This window comes from Lathamus discolor, chromosome 5 (assembly GCF_037157495.1).
Source record: "Lathamus discolor isolate bLatDis1 chromosome 5, bLatDis1.hap1, whole genome shotgun sequence".
NCBI lineage: Eukaryota > Metazoa > Chordata > Aves > Psittaciformes > Psittacidae > Lathamus > Lathamus discolor.
In genome coordinates, this window is record NC_088888.1 from 46,500,903 (window position 1) to 46,528,291 (window position 27,389).

The following is a 27,389-nucleotide window of genomic DNA, read 5'->3' on the forward strand; positions in this document are numbered from 1 at the left end:
TTGTGATTGCTGTTAGTCTGGTACTTCAAGTGCTACTTGCGTAAAAAAGAGTTTCACTGGAAGCTTTAAAAGAAGCAGTATTTTTAAGATAATTATAGAATTGGAAATGATAGTGAGCTGCATTTTTGAAAAGTTAAGGCTGCGGGGATTAATGGAGTAGTCTGGATTGTTCTAAGGGGAAATACTATCTAGCTTTAAGGAATGTCTGGGTGTCTTTTCCAACCTAGTTTATTCTGTGATTAAAGCTGTGATATTTTCACAGTGTGCTTAGCAAAACCAATTTAATTTAAAAAATAATTTATTTCTTGTGCCATGGCCTCACAAATCTGTCTACCATAGGAAATTCCATGTTGTGTTGATAGCAGGATTTTGTTGTTGTGGTTTGTTTTGTTTGCTTTGCTTTGTTTGTTTGTTTGGTGGTTTTTTTGTTCTTCTTTCTTTCTTTTTTCTGGGGGGTGGATGTAGTAAACAAGCAATGCAACTTCTTGCATTCTTTTGTGAGGTTTACTGGATGATAAAGATTTATTGTTTAAGAGCTAAAAGATTTTTTCAGTAAATTCTTGTCAGCTAGAAATGTTATTTTCCTTGCAACGAATGAAGGATTACCAAATAACTCAGTGTCTGTAATTTTTAGAAATCAAGAAATTTTATTTTAATGTTGCTTTTTATAAAAACTGCTTGCTCCAGTAGCAACATCCATCCTGATTGAGGCAATTTAAGCAACTGCTACTCTTAAATTTAAATACATTTAGGTAGGGTTGTGGTTGATATAGCTGTTTTCATGTTGAGTATCTATTTCCAACAGGAAAGATTATGGCTTGTTGACATTTATGTAACAGAAAAGAAACCACATTGACTTTTTTAAGTTTAAATTTAGAAGTAAATGGACTGATTTTTTGCTTTAATATGTCCATAATGATAACCGGACTTTCAGTGACTGGCAAACAAACAGAAGCATTTTTTCCTTTGGCTGGTAATAGGCTTCTGCCATATTAGATTCTCTTTGGATATGTTATGCTTTTGTTTTATTCCTTGGAATAGCATTTTCTATCTGACAAAATGCCTATGAGAAAGTCTGAGTGGAGGTAGCATAGTTAAAATTTCCATCATAAACTTGTCCAGTGTAGTTATCAATATACTTAAAATCATTGTCAGCCTGGGTTGAGGGGAAATGGTGTGAGAAAAAATGTTTGGGATTAAAAGAAGAAATTTCCAGACATAAACTGATTTTGATGGCAAAAAGGGGAAGACAGGGAAAAGCCTTTTTTCACTATGCGTAGCTGTATAGCTTAGTGGTGAGTAATTTCTTAGACCTTAATGGAGACATGATTAAAGGATAAATAGTGGAGTAGTATTTTGGTACCATTAATTTTGCTGTGTGAGGTGCTAAAAGGGTGAAAGGCTGACGTGAGCCTTAACCTCTGCTCAGGATCCTGCGATCCATCTGTGCTATGAGTAAAAATGGGACAGGGCGCAGGCTTGAGCCCTGTCGATACGATACTGTGATTAGCTCACTCCCTGTGCCAAGAGTGGCATGTAAAGCCAGGGTTCTTCCTCCTGCAGGCATTGCAGTGATAGGCCAGAGCTGATTCCCAGTAACACTGTCCAAATACTACCTGGGATGAAAGTGATGTCAGGGGACAGGGCTTGGGACTTTTTTTCCATGTCACAGAGTCAGAGAGATTTATTAAGCTGGGGCTGTGCTGTTGTAGGATTTCTGCATTCTGGCTGGTTTTTAGCATACTGAGGGATTTAAGTGAATCGGAGATTTCAGAGTTGATCTGAAGACCACCTCAGCTCACAGGGCAGTCTAGGAGGACAAAGCCCCAAAGCAGACTAGCTCTATTGTAGCTTAAATCTGTTTGTCTCTTTTCTTCCTTTTACTCCCAAGCTTCTGGGCTCTGTGAACTTCTTTGCCAGCCTGCCTCTTTTGAAAACTATCTTGAAAAGTACATGAAGGTTGCTCCATGATTTGGACTGCTGTAAAGAAATTTATTCCATGTGTATAGAATCATAGGATGGTTATGGTTTGGATTGGAAGGGACCTTAAATTTCATCTAATCAAACCCCCCTGCTGTGGCCAGGGACAGCTTTCACTAGATTGCTCAATTCACAGGATGCTCAAAGCCCCATCCCTCCTGGCCTTGAAGACTTCCAGGGATGGGACAGCCACACCTTCTCTGGGCAACCTGTTCCAGTGTCTCACCGCTTTCACTGTAAAAAATGTCTTCCTTATATCCGATATAAACCTACCCTCTTTCGGTTTAAGACCATTGTCCCTTGTCTTGCATTACAGGCCCTGATAAAAGGTCTCTCTCCATCTTCCTTGTAAGCCCCTTTTATATGTTGAAAGGTTGCAGTTAAGGTCTCCCAGAGCCATCTCTTTTCCAGGCTAAACAAACCCAACTCTCTCATGTGGAGTTAACTGCGCAATGTCAGGGGTGGAGTAATACAGCTTCAGAAAGCTGTTAGTCTTCTGATGCTTTAGGGACAATGAAGTAGCTTGTTAGCTGTGATTACTATTTCTGAGCCTATTAGCTAGGGATTTGGGGGAGTGGAGATGCTGGATGCCTGCATGTGTAGATGTGTCTTCCTTTCTGGGGATGAGTGCAAGGTGTCCCGGCCCATGGCAGGGGGGTTGAAACTTGATGATCTTAAGGTCCTTTCCAACCCTAACTCTTCCATGATTCTATGAGTGGAGGAGGTAGTAGAAAGAGTCTAGAGTCTCTGCGAAGGGATAGCAAGTTTCTAGGTGGGGCAAAACCATGTAGATTTTGATTGGGTTTTTTGTCATGCTTTATTTCTCCTAATTGCCTTCTTAAACTAGGTAATTGTTTAGTTTAGATCCAGTGCCAGCGGAGCCAATAAAAATGTTTATATTTTTTGTCTCAGCATCCCAGCCAGACAGCTGCGAGTGTGTCACTACTGGTTTTCTGTCCCTGAAGCTAACTGATAGTTAGCCATATCAATACTGTTTGTATACATTGCTTCCAGAATCTCATGAGTGACGTTTACTTACAGCTGATCAGTTTTCATGGTTTCACAGAAACTATTAGCTGTTCTAGGCGACAGACAGCTCCTTCTAACCCCTTTTGGAGGCTGCAAGGCAGTATTTAGTCAGGTATGAGCTAACATGGTGATAACTGATGTATCTCCTATTCTTAATCCTTTATAATTACGCACACTCATATGCAAAAGAGGAATAAGCTGTCAGGTTTTACGTATTTCTAACTCTCCACTATGGTGTCATCTAGAAAAGCACAGGAAACATACTTCTTAAAAACACTCAAGAAGGAGAACACAGCATACCCTTGTTAGAGAAAGAAATGTGACGAAGAGAGCTTTTTAGTAAATACCACCTACACTGGCCTTTATGCAAAACTGGAGTCAGCAGAACAGAATGAGTAAGAGCCAATCTCCTCCCTTGTCCTTCCATTCCAGTCCCATGTGCCCACACAAATATTCTGGCCCTGCTGAGAAACACCCCTAGCTCAAGTTTCTGTAGCCAGCCTGTGATCTGGAAGTAAGGACTCCCCTGCTTCAGAAAAAAAAACCTAGTTGGTGTGTGAAAGTTGGTCTGCATTTTCAGACAGTGGGCCACCGCGGAGGGTTGAAGGGCTGTACTACAAAGGGTACTACTTAGCTTGCTCTTGGCAGGTCAGCTGCTGTTTCTGCTATGCTAGAGCAATAAATCTTGGCTCATTACCACCTTCTCTTACTAACTGGAGTGAATAGGGTGGCATTGTCTCCATTAGAGACCAATTTAAGTGAATCAAACAGTTTTTTCTGAGCAAAACCAGTGTTTTCAGAACAATTGTTCTACTGTTTCTTAATTATTTCAGCAAGGACAAGCAACAGTTGAAATCCTGCTGTGTATGAGAGATCTGATTAGAGAGGTGTTCTGAAGCTTCAGAATTTCTTTTAGTTTTGGGGCCCTGAATCATAGAATTGTTTGGGTTGGAAGATCCCAAAGACTTTAAAGACCCTCTAGTTCCAACCCATTACACACTTTGCTTCACAGCCAATTCACAGCTGGAATTTTTTTAGTGATAATTGAGGGAGTCATCTAATCATATACATCTTTGGTGACATAAAAAGGAAAATTTAAAGAATTGGTAATACTGAAACTTTCTGAATGGCTGGACACGCCCAGCTTCAGCTGAAGCCAGTAAGAAACCTGAATGCTTCATATCTTTAAAATTCAGAAGTCAGTTGAAAAATCCATAGCGAAGAATACACATTATCTCATATATGATGAGTCTTTTACCTTTCCCTTCAATCAGATCCAATGAAAACGTATGTTCTCTAGGGTGGCAAAATTTGATTTTTGAGTAGTGTCCCAACAACAAGCTCATTGCACTTCATAAGGTAAGAGGGAAAACAGTCTGATGCAACAAAGAATGAGAGTGTAGAAGTAGTGTGGAGTATTACGCAATTGCACTTACTTACCTGCAGTCAAAAGGAATCCAGACATGTAAATAGCCCATTTTTTGTATTTGTTTTCTTCTGAAGCAAAGATACTGGCCTCTGCTCGAACCCTGTCAGCACTGCATGACAGGACTGATGCAAAATGGCATAGTCTGTGTCCACCTGTAACCCTTTTGTAACTGTCTGTCACCTTCTAGGTAACGCCCGGCTGCACTTTCTGGTCCTGGTGACAGGCTGTACATCGGTGGGAAAAATCCTGGACGCTGAAGTTTACAAAATTACTGCAACAGATTTCTGTCCTCTCCAGGAAGAAACCAAGGAAGAGGAGCGTGTTACTGCCTTGAAGAAAATCCTGAATTCTGGGATGTTCTATTTCTCCTGGCCTAATGCAGGCTCAAACTTTGACCTGACTGTGCGGGCTCAGAAGCAGGGTGATAACCACTATGAATCTGGTAACTCGTTCTTCTGGTTAGTACTGCATGTTATACCAAAGTCTTCTGTTATCCCTACCTGTATCTTATTGGTCAGACATTCTCAAAGGGAAATAAACATGTGCATTTAAGGTGCACCTCCTTTCATCTCATTGTCATGTCATTTTAGAGGGCATGTGGGCTTAGTGAATTCAGGGTAAACCTGAAACGCGTAACTTCTGTTTAATTAAAATTAATCTGATAGTGAAATGTGATTGTAATAACAACATTTTGTGTTTTTGAGGAAACATGGGATGTACTGCTCACACTACAGAAACATGTCTCTAGATGTCAAGAGTAGTTTCCCCTGCAGTTCTTTTTAATAATTTGCTTTAAAAGTTATCTAATAGAATCCTGCACTTGAACTGTTCCTCAATCCCCTCATCTGTGCTGAAGTATCTTCTATTTCTTAAAAGTGTGTGCATTGAAAGTCTGTAGTTTAATGTTTCAGTAATATGCCCCAGTTTTTATGTTGAAAACATCAATATTAATATGTTTACAGCTCAGTGTAAATGTGTTGCATGGAAGAAAACTCCTGTGATACACTACTTTGTACTTCTTACTTTCTTGTGCTTACAAAGCAAAGAAACAGTATTTTTTGTTGTGGTTAGTATCAGTTGGGTAGAAAGGAGAGCACACAATGCTGGGTTTTGTCTTCCCTAGGTGGGTTCAACATTGATTTAATTTAGTTTGTTTGCTTTACAGTTCTGGCAGAATGCTTGAATTTCCATAGCCTCGGTTTTTTTCTTTTTAAACAAAAAGATAGTCACACAGGAAGCATAGTTGTAGTGGAAATAAACAAGGGTTATATGATGTAGGTGGAAAATAACTGGCAGAGTTAAATGCAGGTGTGCTGCTAGAATGTGTGATGAGTCCTGTGGCTCAAAGTAGGTGAATATTAAATAAGCAAAAAAAAAAGTTCATAATGGATGATAAATAAAAACGAGAGAGCAGTTCATCCTGGCTAATCTTTCTAGCCATTATGTAATTGTGGCTAGTAAGATCTAATGTTTTGAGTTTAACTCAGAAGAGAGATACATAAAACTTTCTTTCACCTGTGCTAATTGTGCATCCCTCTTAAAGAGTTCACCAAGCATGTCAAATCAGACACATGGCACAAATGAACTGTATTCCCGTGATGAAAATCCTAGGATGGCAGTATCCCTTAATAAAGAAACAACCTTTAAAGCAGCTCTTTTTACCTGTTCTGCCTTTTGAAACTTCTTTTTTTGTAAGATATGTATTTGAACTTTCTCTCTTTGCTGTTCTGGCTAACCTGTAAGTAGCCCTTAGGGGGGTTCTATTCTTATGTTGTAGAACAGGGATGGTGACAACATCACATTTAGAAAATTTATCTTGAGGCAGTTATACAATATTGGAAATATCGGGCTAAACAGTAGGTTCTCTAGAGAAGTAAACAATGGAATAAATAGTTACACAATGAAAAGTGTCTGATGTCCTTAGTTACAAGCAGCAGAAAGTGCCTGTTAAATAAACTGCAACAACAAAAATCATCTGCTGGAATTAGCCTGAGTCTGTGAGTAAAGCTAGGGGAAGGAGGTGGAAGGGATACGAAATCGTTTTAGAGCTGCTTTTTCAGTTACATATTTAGTTTTTAAAGGTAAGAATGACTTGCACCTTTTTCAGAGAAATGCTGTACTCTAGAAGAACAATTCTTCAGGGGTTTTGCTAGATGTAATAACTCTTGTATTACTGAGCAATATATGATCATAAAAGGGATTTTCTTGGCCCTCATCTGTGACTAAAGGCGCATTTTGGAAAACCATCATAATAGAAGAGACTAGTGTCACTGTTAACCAGGCATGATAGGTTTCTTGGGTTGTTGATCTTAAAATAAAGAGAAGGTTAAAACAGACATTCCTCTTAATTTTAGTAGCACTTTTTGCAATATCTCTGTTGACTTATGGGTCCAGTTTCTGCTTGGAAAAATTTTCCTGAAAATCCTTGTGGATTTTAAAATGGCTCTTCATCCTGTAGTGTATGCTAAAGTGGTCCAGGCAATATTATTCAGAAAGTAATTAGCTTGACAGCACTGTCGTTTATGAAAAAGATTACTAAATTTCAATGTATTTCTAGAGCTGAAAGAGGTGAGATTTGCATCTGAATTTGAGAGAGAGGTACAAGATGTAAGGACAGCACCTTAGTGGTATCTGTGCTATTACAGTTTGCCATGTTCTGTTCACCGTAGTAGTTCACAAGGATTTCTTTCTGATATTTTCTGGTTTTGGATAAAGGTACAACAGAAAAGGGGTCACAAAATATTAATTGCTTCAGTTAGTGATTATTGTGGGGTGACACCCATGGCTGTCTGTCTTACTTTATTCAGTAATATATCTGTATGTTGTTGGACCTTTCAGGAACCAGCTGTTGCACGTGCCCTTCAAACACTACCAGGTGAACTGCTCTGACTGGTTACTGAAAGTGATGTGTGGGGTAGTGGACATTCGCACCGTTTATGCTTCCCACAAGAAGGCAAAAGCCTGCCTCATCTCTCGCATCAGCTGTGAGCGAGCTGGTGTCCGGTTTCACATTCGAGGGGTCAATGATGACGGACATGTGTCCAACTTTGTTGAGACGGAGCAGGTAAGTGCCATGTATCCACTAGCTTTGAATAATTCATCCCACTCAAGTTTAAGTGAAGCAGAAATTCCAACAAGAATTAGAGGAGCTCAGCAAGTGTTTTTTCCAAGAATGTTTAAAATGTTGTTGCATGGCAGATCTATTTGTTCTTGCCAATTCAGCATTTCTTTGTAATCTGTTCTTTTTCTGGGTTTCTGACTTTTCCATGCACACAGTTTTCACTAATACTTATGTTTTCTTTCCTGAATGTGAAAGTCTGGCCTTTTGATATTGTAGTGAGATACAGACATGGGGTTTTAAACAATTCAGAGAGCTCTGTGTGCTAGTACATGGGAAATCAACATGTGTAACAGTAAGTTTCTCAGCCTTATGGAACTTGTTAGTTATCAGTCATGACGCTCATGTATTAAACAAAAGAATGTTTTCAAATCTGTTCCATAACCAGTGTCACAATTTTATACATTCTGCATACATTTTAAAGTGCATTTTTCTAAAATTCATTGTGTTTTCTGTGCTATAGAATATTGGAGAAGAACTAGTTCGAAACATTTTCTATAAAATCATGGTCTCTACACTTCATTTCTGTTTTGTTCATTTTAAATATCACTGTTAGGTCATTCAACCAGGTTTGCTGGATTAGTCGTTGAAAGCCTCTTGCACTCCGGTGGCATAACTGTGTCTACACTAATAAAGAATTTGGTTAGAGATGGGGGGGGGGGTGATTTCCAGCAAACACTAGAGCTTGGGATTTGCTTTTGGCTCTAACAAAGTCACTTAGAATCGCACAAAATCTTGTGATCGTAAATATTCATCCCTCAAGTCTGCCTTACTGGATTGAAGCCATCACTTTTTCGTACAGTATTTTTTTCAGCTATAAAATGAGGGTGATTATTAACTTCCTGTCTCACAGGACTTTAGCAGACCAGTGAGGACAACATTTATAGAATGTGGGTAGCGCATGATGTAGTGTGGTGAAGAACTCTTAGTGCTCAAATATATCCTTCTAGTTAAGAGGAAGCTGCACAGCAAAGGAGCTGTGTTTGCTGGGAGTCAAATCACCTTCAGTTAGTAAAGTAAATGAAGAAAACCCACCATTTTCTCATTTAAGCAAATTCCAGTACAACTCATTTTGGAAAGACTTTGCTTTATATTCCTGTTTGCTTTGTGGGCGATTCTCTCCAGTGAGACACAGTTATACATAAATGATAGAAATTTTATTTCCAGTTGATGTTGAGACAAAATATATGAGTGAAATGCGCTCAGCAGGCTGCCTTGATTGGCACAGCCTAACAACGTAACAGTCAGTTATAGTTTAGCTTACTACATGGTTTAGCTTACTTCCTTGAAAGTGAACAAAAAGCAGTGGACCCTGGAGAATCTGAGATCTTCAGTGCCGGCTGAAATGAATGCTTTCTTATTCAAGTATAATCACTTTTTCCTTTTTGACTAGAAGGAGTAATTACTTGCAGTCATAATCATCATACAGAAGAGGATCTCTCTATAAGCAAAATGGATAAATGACTGGTAGCAGTTTTCAAAAATGGACAAGGATCTGTTCCTACAATTGCCTTGTTTTCACTGTCTTCTGGGCAGATCTACAAAACTCTGTAGTGTAGATTGTTTTTATATGTGATGTATATGTCATATACATAGAATCATAGAATAGTTAGAGTTGGAAAGGACCTTAAGATCATCTAGTTCCAGCCCCCCTGTCATGGGCAGGGACACCTCACACTAAACCATCTCACCCAAGGCTTCATCCAACCTGGCCTTGAACACTGCCAGGGATTGAGCATCCACAACCTCCCTGGGCAACCCATTGCAGTGTCTCACCACCCTAACAGGAAAGAACTTCTTCCTTATATCCAATCTAAACTTCCCCTGTTTAAGCTTTAAGCCATTACCTCTTGTCCTGTCACTACAGTCCCTGATGAGGAGTCACTCCTCAGCATCCCTATAGGCCCCCTTCAGATACTGGGAGGCTGCTATGAGGTCTCCACGCAGCCTTCTCTTCTCCAGGCTGAACAGCCCCAACTTCCCCAGCCTTTCTTCATACGGGAGGTGCTCCAGTCCCCTGATGATCCTCACGGCCCTCCTCTGGACTTGTTCCAGCAGTTCCATGTCCTTTTTATGTTGAGGACACCAGAACTGCACACAATACTCCAGGTGAGGTCTCACAAGAGCAGAGTAGAGGGGCAGGATCACCTCCTTCGACCTGCTGGTCATGCTCCTTTTGATACAGCCCAGGATACAGTTGGCTTTCTGGGCTGCGAGCGCACACTGCTGGCTTATGTTCATTTTCTCATTGACATGCAGGTGCACATACAATGAAAATAGATTGCTTATGTGATGCTCATAAGGGGAGGCTGGTGAGACATCTTTACATGACACAGTGAGTGTAGCATAGAGATACTTAAGCTCCCTGTGTCATTACTTGTTCAGGAGAGTTATATCTGTGTTATTGTCGGACTGTGCCTGAGTGCTGAGGGTGGCATACTCCTTTCAAAAGGGCCCATACTTCAGCACTAGCGTTTCCTCATGACATTGTGTAAGTGTAGCAGCTTACAGTCGGTGCTATCCTTTCCATTACCCTACTGCTTGCAGGAAGGCATGCCTTCAGTCTCCTGTTTGTCCAAAATTCAGCAATATTTGGGTGCTTGCAAAATTTCCTCTTAAGATGTTGCCTTGCTGGTGCAGCTTTAACCTCTTCACCCAGTTCTGTCTGAGGACACCTTAGACTTGACACAATACAACATTGCTCAGTAGAATGCAGGAGGAGGATTTGCAGACTGGTATTCCCCAGTCTGCTAGTGAGGCTTGATCCCCAAGACATGCTCAAAGCATGCACAACATGTGAATTTCTTGCACAGTGGTCAGAGTTCTCGTCGGGATTGTGGGTGGCTCTTTGCTCGTGTCCTTCCTTTTTGTGGTTTGCCTGCATTTTCAGTTGGCTGGCCTGGCAGCCTTCCACTTAGCATTCAGGCTTCCACAAATTCTGCTGATTGGATGCCAGACTCTTCCCCTGCTGTGCTTGGGTCTAATGTCAGCCTCTGAATTCTCTGATAATAATTCTCTTTTGTGACTCTGTCCAAAGCAACTGCAAGGCAAGTTCTGCAGCATCTACATCTTTCTAGAAAGTCTGTCAGTGCACTGGGAGAGCAGATGCAGATCTGCCCAACAAAAAGTGGAATTTCCCCTGGAATCTGGGAACAGAAGAGGGGACATATGCCATTTTGAGTAATAACATGGTACAGTCTGCTATTTTAGTTGAGTGCCTTCTCATGAGCATTAGTGCAAAGTACATTTGCACCACTGATTTGAAGAATGTTCTCTTGCGGAAATGCAGAGAAAATAAAATGTTAGAAAGGGTTGTCAGCTTTCTTTCAGATCAGTGTTACATTTGCTGCACTGCACTTAGCAGTTGTCTAATTATGGGAAATACTTCTGGTATACAGCTTAATAGTTGGGTCAGAAGTAACTCATTCTATTTAATTATGTTCCTGAAGTACATATGTTGCAAATGATTAGCATTAAAAATAAGACGGCCTTTACATCCCAGCAGAAAACCTGAAGATAGACTCCCGGTGAGTGGCAAAGCAATACTTAGTTGCCAATGCCTCCCTTAGCTGAGACTGGATCAGGCTTTTATAGGAACTGCTGTGCTTTGTTCCCGTTCAGCCAGGGGCTGCTGTGAAATGGGAGGACTGAAGGTTTTTGAGTGTTTTGCAACTGGGTAAGCAAAAGCACAAGAGTGAAATGGTTATGGGGTGAAAGGCTCCAGTAGGTTCAAAATTTTAACAAGGGTTTTTAAAGGATAGTGTGGTTTTGGTTTTTGTTTTTAAAGGAGAAAAGAAGGTTGCTGTTGCTAATGGTGATAAACACTAGTTTTACAAAGCTGCATGTCATAAGGAAGCAATGTTGGGCTAACCACTGGGATGCCTGAGATCCAGTTTAAGCTGCCATCCACTTACCAAGGAAGAGTCCTAGAATAAACTCTCTCCTACTTTCACAGTAGACTACTGACTAATTGCTTATGAAGTAATATCTTGGCTGAATAACATCGTGTTTTCATTTTCTGCAGCCTGTACAGTATAATGACATGCTGGCTGTGCACTTTCAGGGATAAATAGACCAGAGGATTCTGAAAAGCCAGGACTTTTCCTCCTTTTGTAGGAATTACTTCTAACGTTTCTCTGTTTTTAGGAAAGGGAGAAACAATTAGTCTTATCTTCAGGCTCCCACTGAGTTAGCGTTGTGGCATTTTAGCTCTGCAGTGAGTCATTTTTTGTGGGCTCACTTAGCTGATGTGACTCACAGTGTTTGAGAAAAAGGGGAGGAGACAGTTAAATATCTCCTTCACTTTTGCTTTTCCAAAAAAAAAAGAAAGAAAAAAAAGCTACTAGAGGATCTTTCAGATGTGATCATTGGCTTGCATCTTTAAAAAGAAAAAGGGAGGAAGAAAAAAGGTAGAAAACACTTAAGGAAAATTAAATATGAAAGGAAAAGGTTGTTTTTTGTTTTTTTTTTTTTTTTATTTTTAAATCCCTCTAACATGTACTTCCAGATTTGTTACCAGTATTTTGTAATGGGATGGTAGCCCTCTCTACTTGCAGTATTGCAATTAATCCTCAAGTAGTTTTAAAATCCTTCTGTTTCCCAGTAATGGCTTATGCTTCTCTTCACCTTTTCTTCCTCTCTAGTAATCCCTTAAAAGTTGAGAGTGTATCACATTCTTTCAATTCTTTTCTGCTGATACCATTGAGAAACAAGCACACTTTCTTCATTTAGTTTGTGTGCCTGTCACTATTTACATTTCAGTTCTTCTCCCACTTACCCTCTGAAGAGTTAGGCTAAACTCTTCACATCTTATAATGTGACTTATGGGGAACAACTGTAATTTACTAAAGATAAATGAGTGGTTTCAGTTGTCTTCTCCTTCATGGAACTGTTTGAGAAAGAAAATGGAAACCTTGGCAAGGTATTAAAAGGAAATGCCGTGAATTTGGATTAACCTTCCTTTTCTTCCAGTTTAAGAAAAAATGTCAAGCATGGATTAAGAAAAATGATCCCTGTTTCACAGTAAGTCCTATACCATGTTGGATAGCTCTCCAGGAGAGGAATGGATGCAATCATGTAGCTAATTTATTTTCTGGATCAAGTTTTAATATGGCCCCAGGCGGGGCAAAGAGGATTATTTTGGCAAGTATATTCTTGGATCCTGTGGTCTGGGCTAAAGGGACTCATGGAGAGATATGTTTAGGCCATCTGTTATCTATGCTCTCTGTGGGTTGTGTGGCAGAGCTGGGAATCACAGAACAAGCCTTGTGAGTATCTGTTTTATCATGGATGGACTGTTTCTCTGTGTGCCCTTTGAGTCTGTAATGAATTTTGCTGTTTGAAGTTGTGACTGGATAGTTATTTGTTTCTGATGAAGCTGAGTGATGGAGATTAGTGAATAAATTATTCCTAGTGATGAGTGGGCATAGCATGCTGGGATTAGAATACCAGGTGGTTGATGTGGAGTATTGTGTGCAGTTCTGGTGTCCTCAACATAAAAAGGACATGGAACTGTTGGAACAAGTCCAGAGGAGGGCCACGAGGATGATCAGGGGACTGGAGCACCTTCCATATGAAGAAAGGCTGAGAAAGTTGGGGCTGTTCAGCCTGGAGAAGAGAAGGCTGCGTGGAGACCTCATAGCAGCCTCCCAGTATCTGAAGGGGGCCTATAGGGATGCTGAGGAGTGACTCCTCATCAGGGACTGTAGTGACAGGACAAGGGGTAATGGGTTAAAGCTTAAACAGGGGAAGTTTAGATTGGATATAAGGAAGAAGTTCTTTCCTGTTAGGGTGGTGAGGCACTGGAATGGGTTGCCCAGGGAGGTTGTGGATGCTCAATCCCTGGCAGTGTTCAAGGCCAGGTTGGACAAAGCCTTGGGTCGCATGGTTTAGTGTGAGGTGTCCCTGTCCATGGCAGGGGGGTTGGAACTAGATGATCTTAAGGTCCTTTCCAACCCTAACTATTCTATGATTTTATGTTTACTTCTTGCTCAGAAGCAGTAGCAGTTTGCTTCTTGTTCAGAAGCTTACTAGCAGTACCGGTGCAGGAAGAATGTGTTACCAGGAAAGGCCCTTGGATCACAGGGGCAAGGTCTGGCCATATGCACCAGAAAAGAAGGTTTGAGAAATATCCTTTTGCACTATCACAACTATCACATTTGATCCTGGAGTCAGAGAAAGGGACCATAGAAAGAGTCTAACATGGCGAATTCTAACACCAGAGGTCAGAGGACAAGCAATCTGTTATCAAGGCAAAGAGGTCCTCCACTTGGGTTAAGTATCCAGTCGCTACTATGTTGTCAGGTGGGAAACTGCAGGAAATGTGTCTGAAAATCCAACCAGCTAACTTGATTGGATTGTTCTATGAACTAGATCCTTTGAGATTAGTGAAGTAGTCATCAAGTGTTTTGAGGATTTGATAGGAATGAAAATTCTCCTTGGGGCAAGTAGGCAACAACTTGCTGTCATTTTGGATCTAAGACAAAGATAAGATTCCACAATAATATTATGAAGCCCAAAGACAGAGATTTAGCAGTCTGTATCAACTATAATGACAAAGCATTGTTTAAAATATATTGTGATTGTTGTTGAATGTTTAGAGTTAAAAACAGTCTGATGTTCTTGGGTGTATTTCTTGTCCATGAATTAAGGAAAATGGAGGACAGAAAAATTCTGGAAACAGAATATAAGGAACTGTTCATCTTCTGTGTTGTGACTTAGAATAAGGGAAACGGACTGATAGAGGATAGGGCAATAAAATCAAAACTAGGACAACAAAAAAAGTAGGTAAATATGCGCTTGTAGAAAAAACAACATTGTGAGTGAAAGATGATCAAGGCTTGGAGGAATATGAGAAAAGAAATTCTGTACTTATCCATGCATAAATACTGGAATTGAATGAGTGTCAAAGTTGGAATCTTTTATTTATGACTGTAATTTTAACATGTATGCATTATCAGTGCTTATTTACGATTTTAACGAATGGGGTTTCTTATAGTGTACATGCGTTTGATCAATATTTCTCTTTTTTATTTGGCATAAAGAAGGCAGGTATATATATCACAGTCTGTAACTGACAAAATACTTTCCATTTAAACTGTAGCTCAGCAAGATGGTAAACTGCAAATATTAAAATTAGAATTATTATTACTATCTTTTAATCAGTGTTCTGGAGAATTTGCAGCTGGGACTTCTGAAAGAGCTGGCCAAAGAGAGATACTTGAGCTGTGGATTTTTCAGTTAGTTATGGAAACAGCAATGTTCAGAAGACTGTAAAGAAAACTGAACCTCTGTGGCAAGCTGCCTGAATGGCCAAGTTGTACTTCATAAAAAGCTTTTCTGTATTCATTATCATTAGATGTTTCAGTTCAACTCATTCATCCCTAAGGTGATGACTATTGTCACATTTTGAAGTAAGCCAGTCCTGACTCTTTTTTTGCATAGGTCAGGACTTGATCCTCATTCAGTATGAGTCAGGATAATGTTAGGCTGTCAGTGGAGCTACAAAAATTTGCTTTACCTTAGAATTAGCTCCTCTGGGTCCATGACTGTGAATGAAAAAGTGATTCAGTGTTTGGAAGTCACTGACTCATTTTGGTGCAACCTGTTCCAGTGAGGGTGTGATAAAGAGAAAGAAGGTGGGCCTGCTCACTCCTCCTGTAGTCCAGCTCCAGGACAAATGCTTCTGAGCACAGAACTGCAAACAGGGCACCAGTGTGTTCCTGTGGTAGTTAACTCCTGCACGCAGGTACCATCAATGTTTAGAAAACTATTGCGAGAGCGTTTTTTAGAGGTGCGTTACTCGAAGTGAGGCAGGCCTTGCAAGAAAGCTTCTCTGAGCAACTCCCTCGCTTGCAAAGGGTTGTACAAGGATGCAGTGTGACAGAGAAGGTTTCCTAATTCATTAGTGTGAGGCCAACACCACAAAAACATACAGTTTTGCACTACATCTGGGCTAGCCATCATTCTAACACTGACACAGTGTCCCTGACAAAGCCTCTTAAATCTTTCTTCTTGGTGAAATGGGGATAGTTGTAAATGCTCTGCAAAAGTATTATAAAGATAAGTTAGATAAAACTGGTGACACCAGTTTTAGATAAAACTGGTACACCTCTCTGGTGTAGCTATATACTACTTCTTTTCACATGTGTAGCTCTAAGAATTATGCACTGGTAGTGATTATATAAATATGAGAAGTCAATGTAAATTAAGGCACTTCCCCTGAGCCACCCAGCCAGCACTTCTAGTGGCAAACCCAAAAGCACAAACCACACTGAAGCTGTAGAATAACCTATTTTCATGTTCTTTTCTATTTTGGGAGCTACTGGCTGGCTGGCAGCAGTTGTGCTAAATGATACAATGTGCTTAGAGAAGCAGCTACCTGGATGACCTGGATACCATTCCTCCACAGGGCTGCAGAAGACTCATTGTCATGCATGAGATAACAGAGATGTGTATCATGTGTATCATATATCCTCCATGGAAAACAGCCAGGATTCCATTGCTAAGTATAGGTCAGGGGAGTGAGCCAGGCTTCGCACAGTTGCTCTGTGGTCATGCTGGGTCTGAAGATAGTACCTTTTGTGCTAAGTTAACATATAATGTAACATTTGCTTGGGGGCTGGTGGAGGGGTAAGGCGAAGGGGTCAGTCAGCCTTTGTATGGAGCATAGATTTGATTCAAAATCAGCTTGTTAGCAGTGATCCTAAGAATACATATTAAGGGAGAGTTTGAGGTCTAGTTAGGGAAGGAAATAGGGAATTTGGAGCCTCTCACTGTAAGCCTCCTGGAAAAGAAGTAGATCATATGCTGTTCACTGTATCTCAGAATGGGAGTGGCAAAGCTGCTGGCTTATTTGGACACTGACAAGGCACAACATGCAGTGCAATAAGAAATAGTAAATAAAGCAAGAGATAAGCTTATCCCACACCTGGCATTACCAATCATCGGTCACAAGGAGCAATGACATTTTGCACAGTTAAGTTTTGAGAGAGACATAGTGAGAGTATATGGTTGGTCTTCCAGAGTGTCTCCACTAGCAGACCAAATCCATCTTCGTTGCGGATGAAAGATTCCTTTCTTCTTTGCAGTGTGTTTTAAATTTTTTGTTATTTCTGGTGAGTAGTGAATTGAGTCTGTTGCGATGACATGAAAGCGAATACGTTGTGCTTTGTTCCACTGCCTGTGCGACTACGGAAAAGTGGCTGATCAGTAAGTGGATACAGCGAGATACATGGTTTACTTTTTTTACCCTTTGAGTTCAGTGTTGTAATCTGTCACCTTAAGAAGGGGTCACAGACTGATCTAACTGCAGAACTCCTTCCCTTTATTGCAGACAATTTACTTGGATGATGACGTCTCTTCCTTTGTGCAGATCAGAGGTTCTGTTCCACTGTTTTGGGAGCAACTGGGGCTTCAGGTAAACATACAATCAAAAAGCCTACCTTACTTACCTCTCTTGCTACTTATAATTCAGAACTTCAATAGAATTTAATTGGAGGTTTTTTTTAAAGCGCTGCAAAGCTCATTCAGTGAAACTGCTGAGCTCTGTCATTTTAGGTTTACATTATAGGAAATTCTGCATATTCAGATAAACAGAACTATATCAGGCAAATTGCTGTAGTTAAGTTTAATATTTTCATGTGTTTGTGTGCCTCTACAGGGAACTATTTGGAAGGGACTGTGTCCTAATGTCCTAAGATGAAACTTACAGCAGTATCTTTATAACATTTTCAGTTTGATTTGGAATAACCTTTCCTTCTAAAATGTTCGGTTGGCTTGGTGATACTGACCTCCCCAGTAAAATTTGGAGTATCTAGGAATACCAAGAACTCTCTAGGAGTACATTACCTTGAAACAAAATATAATGTCCGGATGGTGTGTTTGCTGGATATCAGTCAAAAGGGTGATGATGATCTAATCTGATCTTCTGCAAGGCAAAGATGTAGGGTTTTGTCAGGAAATTCATCAAGCCTAGCAGCTTACATTTCATCTGTGACTTACATTTTATATACAGTTACAAGATCAAATAAGAATCATCCTAGCACTCTTTGCATTCTCTTAACAGAGGGATAAGCAATTGGAATGAGTATGAACTTATTTACATATACATTAGTAGGGAGAATGCACAATATAACTGGTTAAAGATTATTTGATACTTTCTTATCATTAAATCTAGCACTTAAGCATTATTCAGAGCTACTAGATTTAGGGCAAAAGAAAGGTGACTAAAAGGTCTGTGGTGTTGTCTGTTAGCACCATCCAGTGCCACACTTGCTTCTTTTTATAAAGCAGGTCTGCCCATATGGTCATGCACATGCCCTGCCCATGATGTAGCTGTATCCAGCACTGTTGTTCTGTATGTTAGGAAGCCAAAGAGCTTTTCCTGAAGTATTTTTGGCTAGTGGGTAGCATCTCTAGTTAAACAGAATTTTCAACTTTTTAGTAGCGGCACAGTCTGCTTTTTTTCCTAATCTGGATTAGATATGCAGCTTTCATTTATGTTGGTGAATACTCATAACTCTTATTCCTTGGATGTGAATGTGCTGGCACTGGTGTTAGAAAGAATTGCAGAAACTAACCTCATGAAAAACAAAGAAAGATGATGAAGTGCAGGAAACAATGCATGATCCTATAAATAATTATCAGTGTAGTTTTTGGAGATGAAAGTTCTCTGCATACTGTAATAACAATAGCTGTCATTCAAAAGGAGTTTAGGGCTCCTGTTGTTGACATACATATTGAAAGTCCTACTAGACTGATGACACAGGATTTCTTCCTTCCTATTTTGAAAGGACTATTCTGATGCTTTTTAGTTTGTGTAAATAATGAAAGATGGAAGAACTTGGGACACTCAACCCATGGAACTGGCATAACTGCAGCCTTTTTTGCTGAGGGAAGGGCAGAAAGAATGCTGGGCACACAGCATACTCGTGTGAGGCAGTGTGGGATATTTGCTAGAGGAAGCTGGTGAAGGGATGTGGTTTGTTTGGCCGTAAAAAGATGTGTAGTTATTCCTTTGCTTAATGATAATCATGTTTTCACTTCTAGGTGAAAACGTTGTCTAATAAAAACTGTGGATTTTTGTATTAAGGATATTATGTGTGGGGGTGTGTGGAGTCAGCTGTAGGTATCTGGTGCTTTTAAAGAGATGTTTTTCTCTGAAGGAATAAGGGAGACATCTAGTGATTTAGGACTCTAGCAGTTCAAGAAGTTATTTTTCTCTTTTTTTTTTTCCTTCCAATATTTTCTTTTAGGTGGGTTCGCATCATCTAAGGCTTAACAGAGGTCTAGAAGCTAATGCTCCTGCCTTTGACAGGTAAGCTTCATTCCACTTCGGCTGTAACACAGAAGCCTGGCATTTAACCAAGATTCCACTTTATGCCCTCATAGCAAATCCTGAGAGATGTAAAGCACGCAGCCAGTCTCCCAGGTGTTGTGGATTATTAAGTGGGTTTACTTAATCTATTCACTCATTTTTGTGCATTTTCCTTTCTGTTTTCAATGTTAATTGAATTAATTTGGTCTTCTGGCTTGTTTCTGTAAAAGCTAAGAAATACCAAGTAATATGCAAAAAGAAGGTCCTTGTAACCCTTTATGAGCCAACAAATGTGAATTTGCACTTAAAGTACACAGAACATTTGTTCTTTACCACTCTAACCCAGGTAATTAAAAAGTAAACACTGCTTCCATTCAATCATGGACTTGTTTTTCTCTGCATTGCTATACAGAAATAAGTGTCTTATTCTATAATCAGTACTGTGTGATACTATCATGCTGATGTTTTTCTACTTTAGCCGAAGACTGGCTTGTAAAACTTTCTAAACTGTGAAGACTCTGCTTGTCAGCTGGAAACTGTAAAAAAAGCCATTAGCTTGATTCCTTTGAATGTCTGTGAAGTGCTGTCCTTTAAGGGCAAACTCCCATGGATATCAGTGGGAACACTGACTGAAAAAGACATGAAGGATTCAGGCTGAGGAAAGTTTTCAATGCGTAAGTGCCAGGTCATGTGATTAGTTTCTGGTTTGGCTTGGTTTTGGCAAATCAGAGTTTATGTTGATTTTGGGTAAGGCCTCTTAATTCCCTGATTTCATTTACTACAACTGTTAGCAAACATGATGTTTGTGACTGTTAAGGTTTGCAACACTGAAGAACCCAAACAGGGATTAGAACCTGGACTATGCACCATTAGCAGTCCCTGCTCCAAAGGGTCTTAGCTTACATTCTCCAAGCTTTTTAAGGTTCTTAAATCCAACTGAATTCAAATGCCTTTGAAATTCATGGTCTTGTGGTCATCTGGTGCCATGGTAACTAGCCCTGCCAGTGTCCTTGAAGCTCCATCTTAGAGGTTTGCATTCCACAGCAGAGAGAGTTTATATAAGAAGAAAACAAGAACTTCTTTAGCATCCTCTTGTGCTGCCCAAGAGATTGAGAGTACCTCAGCCAAGGTACTTAGAGTAGCTTTCTTGTAAGAAACATGAACGCGAGTTCAATTGTACTGTTCCTCCTTTCCATTGTGCACAGTAAAAAGCCTTTGCTTTGATCAGGTCATGGATGTTTCTGCTTACAGATCTGTAAAAGACAGTCTTTTGAAAATGGGCAAAGAATAAATAACTGCTTATAAGTAAAAAGACCCTGAAACTTAACAACCTGATACAGCTTTTCTGAGAATGTTAGATTGGATGTAGCCTATTAAATCTAACCCTCTGACAGGTTAATGTGTTGAGAAGACACTATGGGAAGCGAACGGTAATCTTGTTAGTGGATCTTTTATGTCCCCTCTCCCTGGGAAATCCTCAGGCAGCTCTGCTGACAGTACTTAAGTGGGTGATCTAATCTCCAGCAATATTGTCAAATTAGGATTTTGATGCTGGAATCAGAGAGGTGCAAATATATGGGAAGAGTTGGCATACAGAGAACTGGTTGCAGAATTGGGAACATAAATAGCACCAGAAAGTATATTTAGCCATGTTTCTTAAAGGCCATGATGGTAACTTTTTCTTTCTTTTATCCCCTTCCATGGTTTTCCTTGGGGCTTGTTTCTGGCTATAGGATTTAATGATGCATGCCAGAAGATGTGTGCTTGCTATTTTCCCGACGCTTTGCCATTGCATGTCAGTTTGCAACATTTAAGAGTTTTTCATTTATGTGAGACTTTATTTTATTTTTCTTGTCTATTCCTACCCAGCTTCCTTTTAAGTACTACCAAAGTGGTGGTAGGACATGATGGAAGATGGCTTTAAGATCCAACTGTTTCCTAATGAGCCAGCACAACTCCTGTAGCACATGCATGCCAACTGAAAAAAATTACTGGGAGGAGAACGGATGCCTCAGCATCTGGCTAAAAGCTCTTGAGTTGAGAGTCCGTAAACATCAGGTTTTGAGAGACAGCATAGATGCCAAAAAACCTCAGCCACGTTATACTTGTTCTGTTTTGTTTTTCCTGAAGAATCTGGGTCAGGCCACTTGGCTGAAAGGAGCTTTGGTCTGATCCAGTGCAGCAGTTCCTATGATTACTAACCTTCCTGGTTAATTTAATTAAGCTGAGAGTGAATGTCTCAATGTTGCAGTAGCTTAGAGATGTTTGAACCTTGTCACCTATGGCATGTGTGTTTGTGCCGCTCTGGCTTTGGCACTGGAGTCCTAGGCCCCATTGCTGCTGCTACCTCTTTGTAGGCTTAGCCCTGCAAGATGCTGGGCAATTCCTGTTAAAGTGTAATATTTTTTTTTTTTCTCCTGTTGTCTTTCCTATGTAGTTCCCAGGCTTACAGCCAAGAGGTGGGAGCATACAAAGGGCAAAGCTAATAGTGACAAAAAAGATCTCGGGCCTGTTTCATAAGATGCCTCTTTCTTTAAGTTCCGTACAGAATACTGTGTCCATTAATTGCATCCTTTCACTGTTTGTACTTTAGTAACTGATTGTAAGGAAATTGAGGAAGATGTCTGTAGCTGCTGTGGCTGAAACTTTCTGCTGGATGGAGCAACCAGTGATCTTGACTTCTGTATTTTAAAAAAGGTAGTAGGTGACATAACATGGTTTTGTTTAGTACCGATTATGGTTACTTTTGCTGTAGGCATATGATGCTTCTGAAAGAGCAGTATGGAAAACAAGTGATCGTTAACCTGTTGAGAAGCAGAGGAGGGGAGGAGGTGCTCAACAGAGCTTTTAAGGTAAAAGCAATATTTATTTTTTTTTAACTGCTGATTTCCCCTGAGCCTCCATGTTCTTCTGTTTTCCTTCTGGCCCAGCAGGTGATGAATAGTTTATCTAAAGAAACTGTTATTTCTTTATTAGATATTACATACTGGAAGGGTGATGCTTCATAGTCTCATGGCTTAATTTCCAGCTCTGCCTTCCTGCTTATTTCTTCACACGTTTGTGCACATTCTCTTTGATCAGGCTTTAAAAAAATATTGCCTTAATTCACCTAAGAGTAGTTCTCATTTGCAAAAATGAATTGTGGTCAGCTTTGTCATAGTATGTAGTCACCTGTGCAGTCAGATGCCTGATGGAATTGCTGGAACTGCTTGGGGGCCAGGCCCTGACCCTGGCTCACAGAGTGTATGTCAGCTGTCTTGCTCTGATTTTAATGGGAAATAGCTATCTTGCACTGATTGTTATGGGAATTAGTTGCCTGAGTACCAGATGACAGTGATGCATGGAGAGAGGTTTTCCTGGCCCCCAAATGTTCCCAGGCACAACTAATACCTGAAAGCAGGAATGTCAGGTATTGTAGAATTAAAGCTGCACTGAGTTTTAGTGCAATATTATCATGGCCAGACTTTTAAAACTAATGTGAAGCCACAGACTGGCACAGAGTGGGTCTGCAACAGTGAAATAGGTGTCTGAATCTGGCGGGAGGTTGGTGGAAGTCTGCCTCTGAAGCGCCTGTTGCTTTAGAAATCCAGTACTTTGGAATATGTCTCCCTAAGAATAATATGAAGAATGGTTAAAGTACACACCTGTAATAAGCGTTACGTATTTATCATTGGTAAAGAATGATACAACAGTCTGAGATCAAAGGTTTACTGTGTGAAACTAAGCAAAATGAATATTGTACTTAAATAGAGGGATTTGTTTCCCTCTCTGTTGGAATAATGTACTTGAGACAAGGAGTGGCTGGAGGGTTTTGGCAGTTTTTCTGTATGACCATTTCCTCCTCCTCCAAAAAGAGCTGGGGAAGACTCTTAGCTTTCAAAGTGGAAACTGACAAAGTGAAAGTCTTCTTCTGTACAGAATATGGCCAAAGAGAGTATTTGTGACTAAAGCTTGCAAGGCAATGAGGAAGGTACAGAACTGAAGTCTGGTCCTAGGTTCTGTATTCATCTGCTTCCTGAATTTCTGCATGACACAGCTAAGCTGTTATAATGTCCTGTTTTCCCTATCTTTAGAATAGTTTTTATGGTTTATTTTGCAAAAACACTGAAATTTAGGGGTAATGAATGCTCAAGTAACTTATGAGGATACAAATCTGACATTTCTTGCGAATTTAATGCTGATATTTTATCAAACTCCGACAATGTTTAAGACCATGTTCATGGCAAGTACCATACAGCCAGAAGTTAAGTCAGAAACAGGGCATCTCTAGAATAAATACATTGCATTTGTTCATTTAGTTTAACAAAAGACCAGTTTTGTTTAAATTTTAAAGTTTATCACTGCTTTAAAAAAAAAAATGAAAGCATTCTGTGAGCTGAAAAAATAAAGGCTGACAGCACAGGAACCTGGAATTTTGTACCCATTTGAAACAACCACCTTAGTCTTACCTTTGTGTTTTAGTAAATGGATGTTTGGAGAGACTATGTAGTTAATTTTTACTTAAATGATTTTAAAGGGCTTGAATTAAAAGTAAACTAATTTATAGGGGAATGGTTTGGAATGAAAGCTTTTTTCCTCTTCTGTCATTGGTTAATTTCTTTGTTTCTCGATCTTCCTTTGCTTGTATTCCTTCCTTTTCTCTCAGCTCTTGCTGCAGTCTTAGTAATTCTTATTAGAGTTGGTTCAAAATATTCTTGTAATTACTGCTGCTGGGTTCCCTTGATCAGAATGTCACCATTACCATTCATTTATACAACAGAAACAAATGAAAAATTGTAAATGACCAATTTAGCATCAGCTGTTGCCAGACCAAAAATCAATACTGTTCCCAGTAATGCTGTTCCTCCCATAATCATTCTCAATAACAGATGTAGTTATGTTTACAGTAAAAGCAGTGCTGTAGCATACAGTTAGGAATACTCTGACAATGATCTACACCAAGGCAGTGGGTAAATATCCTCCTCAAGTGCATTACAACTGCCAGCAGCTGTAAAGGCAAGTTGAGGTGTTAACAACAGAGAAGTGGATGCCAAGTGTTTTGGCTTTTGTAACAGTGTAATGAAATAGATTTTGCGCATCTCCCTCCAAAACCATGCAACACCTTTAAATTTGTTTCTGTAGAGAAGGCTTAATGGCTTACTTGATACAATTATACTGGTGTAACTGCTGTAACTGTACACTTTTAATGTAATATCAGGATTGTTTTGTTCAGTTTGTGTCATAACCTAAGTGGAGAAAAAAATCCATCTCTTGGGATGAGAATGTGCAGGAAGAAAGGGAACAGACAAAGGCATGCATGGTTAGAGTTAACATAACAGTTTTCTCTGGCTTTGTCATGGAGAGCAGGATGTATTATTGTTGTATCTATTACAGATAATGAAATTTGTGGTGGTTACAGAAATGTGTGTGAGGTCATTGAAACTGTCGATGAAATAATGAGGCTATTTGTGCCTCTTCTTTCACTTTTGTGGTATACCACAAACATTTTATAGCATGTTTCTTGGGATATAATTTTTTTCTTACTTCCTCCCCAGGCAACCTCTACCTAAGTTTAGGGCCATGTTTTCCCATGTGTTTGCACTTCAGGAATGGTTAAAACAATACACCCATGCACTGTTATGCTTTTCTACCTTAAGCAGCTCTGGATACCCTTCTCATCAGGGTCCTGGTCCTGAGTTTGCCAGAGCTGTATACCCTTGTGCTCAGAGGTAGCAGCTCACTGCTGCAGGGCTACCACTAGCCAAGGTGCAGACAGCAGCAATTCTGAAATATACTTTGCAGTTACAGTTTGAGTTCCCCTGCCAAAAATTGGGGTCTAACAATCCAGATTAGTTTTGAAAAGAAAACAAATGAGGGACTTCAGTTGCTTTTTTCATGTCTGGCCTTTCAAAATTCCCAGCGAACTTCTCAGTATTGAACACATGATAAACAGTAAGCTCAGTAGTGATAAAAGCACACTGGTATCAATCCCTACAGTGTGGCTTCAGCAGAATTTGGTTTCCTCCTTTCTCTGTCTAAACAGAAACTGCTATGGGCCTCTTCCCATGCGGCAGACACTCCTATGATAAACTTTGACTACAAGTTTGCAAAAGGTGGGAAAACTGAGAAACTGGAAAATTTGCTGAGGCCTCAGCTGAAGTTGCATTGGGAAGACTTTGGAACCTTCACAAAGGGCGAGAATGTAAGTCCACGGTGAGTGTCCCTGCCCCTCTGTCCCAGCGTAGCAAGGCACCACCTGTTTCTTGCTGTGTTTGGACCATGAGTGTAAATGATGATCTTGAAATATGATTTTGAGACAAAGTGGAGTCGTGGTGCTAATTAGATCATTTGCTTAACTGCATCTCCATTGTTTGGAATCTGCAAAATTACCAGTGCATGGATTTGCTAATACAATGTTGCAGATGCAGTCAAATAATTAGACAATTTAATGGAATACATTGTGCATCATGAAAATGTGGGTGGGAATATTCAGGCTGAATATTTGATGCTCTTGTTGAATCAACTTACGATTAGATATTATTTTAAAATATACCTTTTTTCCTCCCTCCTCTTGTGTTTGGTTACCAAAGTCTGCAGACAGGTACTTTTCGAATTAATTGCTTGGACTGCCTGGATCGTACTAATAGCGTTCAGTCCTTCATTGCACTGGAGGTGAGTTTGTCAGGTGACCTTTTGTGGAAACAGGTACTGCATACATGGTCTGTTCATGGCAAAGACAAGAAAGAGGGCATGAGCCTCATTTATACAAGTCTGTTTTGCCAGTACTGTGATAAAGAATGGTACTGGCTGGAATACTTAAACTGAGGATACAAAGCAAAAACACATTTAAGAGCAATGTTGCTGTTGTTTTTTCTCCTTCTGCACCTAATCCAGATCCTGCTTGCTCAGTTAGAGAGCCTTGGGTTGAACTCTAAATCTGTAATTGAGCGCTTTGTGGAATCCTACAAAGTAATGTGGACTCTTAACGGTCATAATCTGAGCAGAGTATCAACAGGCAGTCGTGCCCTTGAGGGGAAGAACAAGGTAAAAAAAACCAGCAAAACTGTTTATTCACAAGTAAAGATGTCTGATTTACTCTTTGGTGTCTGAATGATGACATTAGGTCACTAATGATTCCTATCCAATGCAGGTTGGGAAGCTCAAGGATGGTGCCCGCTCTGTGTCTCGCACAATTCAGTCAAATTTCTCTGATGTAGTAAAGCAGGAAGCCATAAAGTTGCTGCTCATGGGTGACTTCTTCAGCGAGGAATATGCAGACAAAGGCAAGATGCTTATGGACCACACTGCACTGCTGGGTGAGGCTGGTGTAAATCCTTTGCTTTTCTTTTGTGTCTTTTTAGCTGTCAGATATAATCAATTGAACCCTTTTGAAAAAATCAATAAGCAAGCTACTTTTGCACAAATGAATTGTTTAAAGCCATGCTTTGAAGTGACCATAGCACAGCTCTGTGTGTTTTAAGTCCACTGTGCTTATTTCTGATATTTTGTTTTGGACTTCTGAGTATGTCTGCTCTTTGATGGTGATCTCCTCTGACAGTGTAGAGGAGTTGGACCAGAGGGAAAGATTTTATGGCTGTGTTCCCAGCCTGGTCCTGAGTTTGTCTTGAGGATGTCTCTTGAGCTCAGACCTTTTATCTCCTTACTTTTGGCCTGCGGTTTGCACATGCTTTTATCATTTGGATCTTTAAAAGCGCAATTACATCGATATGTTGGTTCATCCCCTGCTTTACTCCAGAGCCCTGATAGTCCGCAACATACACATACTGGTTTGCACCCGTCTAGGGTAAACTACCTTATCTCTCTCTGAGAAAATACTTGTATGCAAAATATAGGATAATTGCACCCATAAGCAGTATCAGGTGGTCAGTTACCTTTAAAGAACTACCAGATATTAGTAGGATAGACTTGAAGCATTCAGCACCACTGCAATCCTGGGGCTGTTGCCTGATGCAGACCACAAGGAAGATTATAGATAGCTTCTCCATGCCTGACTACCAATGCAAATCAGGTAGTTAAAGGTTAAGGTTACCTCAGTTGCTCAAAAGAAGTACGCTGCTAATTTTCTGTACTCACCAAAAATAAGTGAATTATAGCAGTTTCCTGTGAGGAGTTCTGACCAGGCTAGGGAGCCACAACAGTGCTAGATTTGGACTCGTGTAAGACTCTGGTCTCTGCATTTCCCTTCACACTCTAAACTTTTTAGGGCTTCAGTTTAATTCATAACTTGTGACATGCTTGATTACTTGTCCTAGTTTTGGCTAGGATAGAGTTAATTACCTTCCTAGTAGCTGGTATAGTGTTGTGTTTTGGATTTAGTATGAGAATAATGTTGATGACACACTAATGTTTTCAGTTGTTGCTAAGTAGTGTTGATACTAAGTCAAGGACTTTTCAGCTTCTTATACTGCCCTGCCAGCAAGAAGTCTGGAGGGGCACAAGAAGCTGGGAGGGGACACAGCCAGGACAGCTGATCCCAACTGACCAAAGGATATTCCATACTGTATGACATCATGCTT

General features: G+C 40.1%; 1 protein-coding gene across 4 annotated transcripts in view; it reads left to right on the top strand.

Annotated features, from left to right (window-relative positions):
- Positions 1-27,389, top strand: part of SYNJ2 (synaptojanin 2) — a 67,896-nt gene that overhangs the window by 13,736 nt on the left and 26,771 nt on the right. For 2 of the 4 annotated variants that reach the window (XM_065680627.1, XM_065680628.1), the window contains exons 3-11: positions 4,626-4,896; positions 7,277-7,502; positions 16,891-16,974; positions 18,812-18,873; positions 21,629-21,725; positions 24,896-25,065; positions 25,443-25,524; positions 25,747-25,896; positions 26,003-26,168. In XM_065680627.1, the coding sequence (XP_065536699.1) occupies positions 4,626-4,896; positions 7,277-7,502; positions 16,891-16,974; positions 18,812-18,873; positions 21,629-21,725; positions 24,896-25,065; positions 25,443-25,524; positions 25,747-25,896; positions 26,003-26,168 (1,308 nt within the window). Of the gene's footprint in view, positions 1-4,625; positions 4,897-7,276; positions 7,503-16,890; positions 16,975-18,811; positions 18,874-21,628; positions 21,726-24,895; positions 25,066-25,442; positions 25,525-25,746; positions 25,897-26,002; positions 26,169-27,389 lie in introns of those variants that run through there. The other 2 variants (XM_065680629.1, XM_065680630.1) reach the window with 2 other exon arrangements.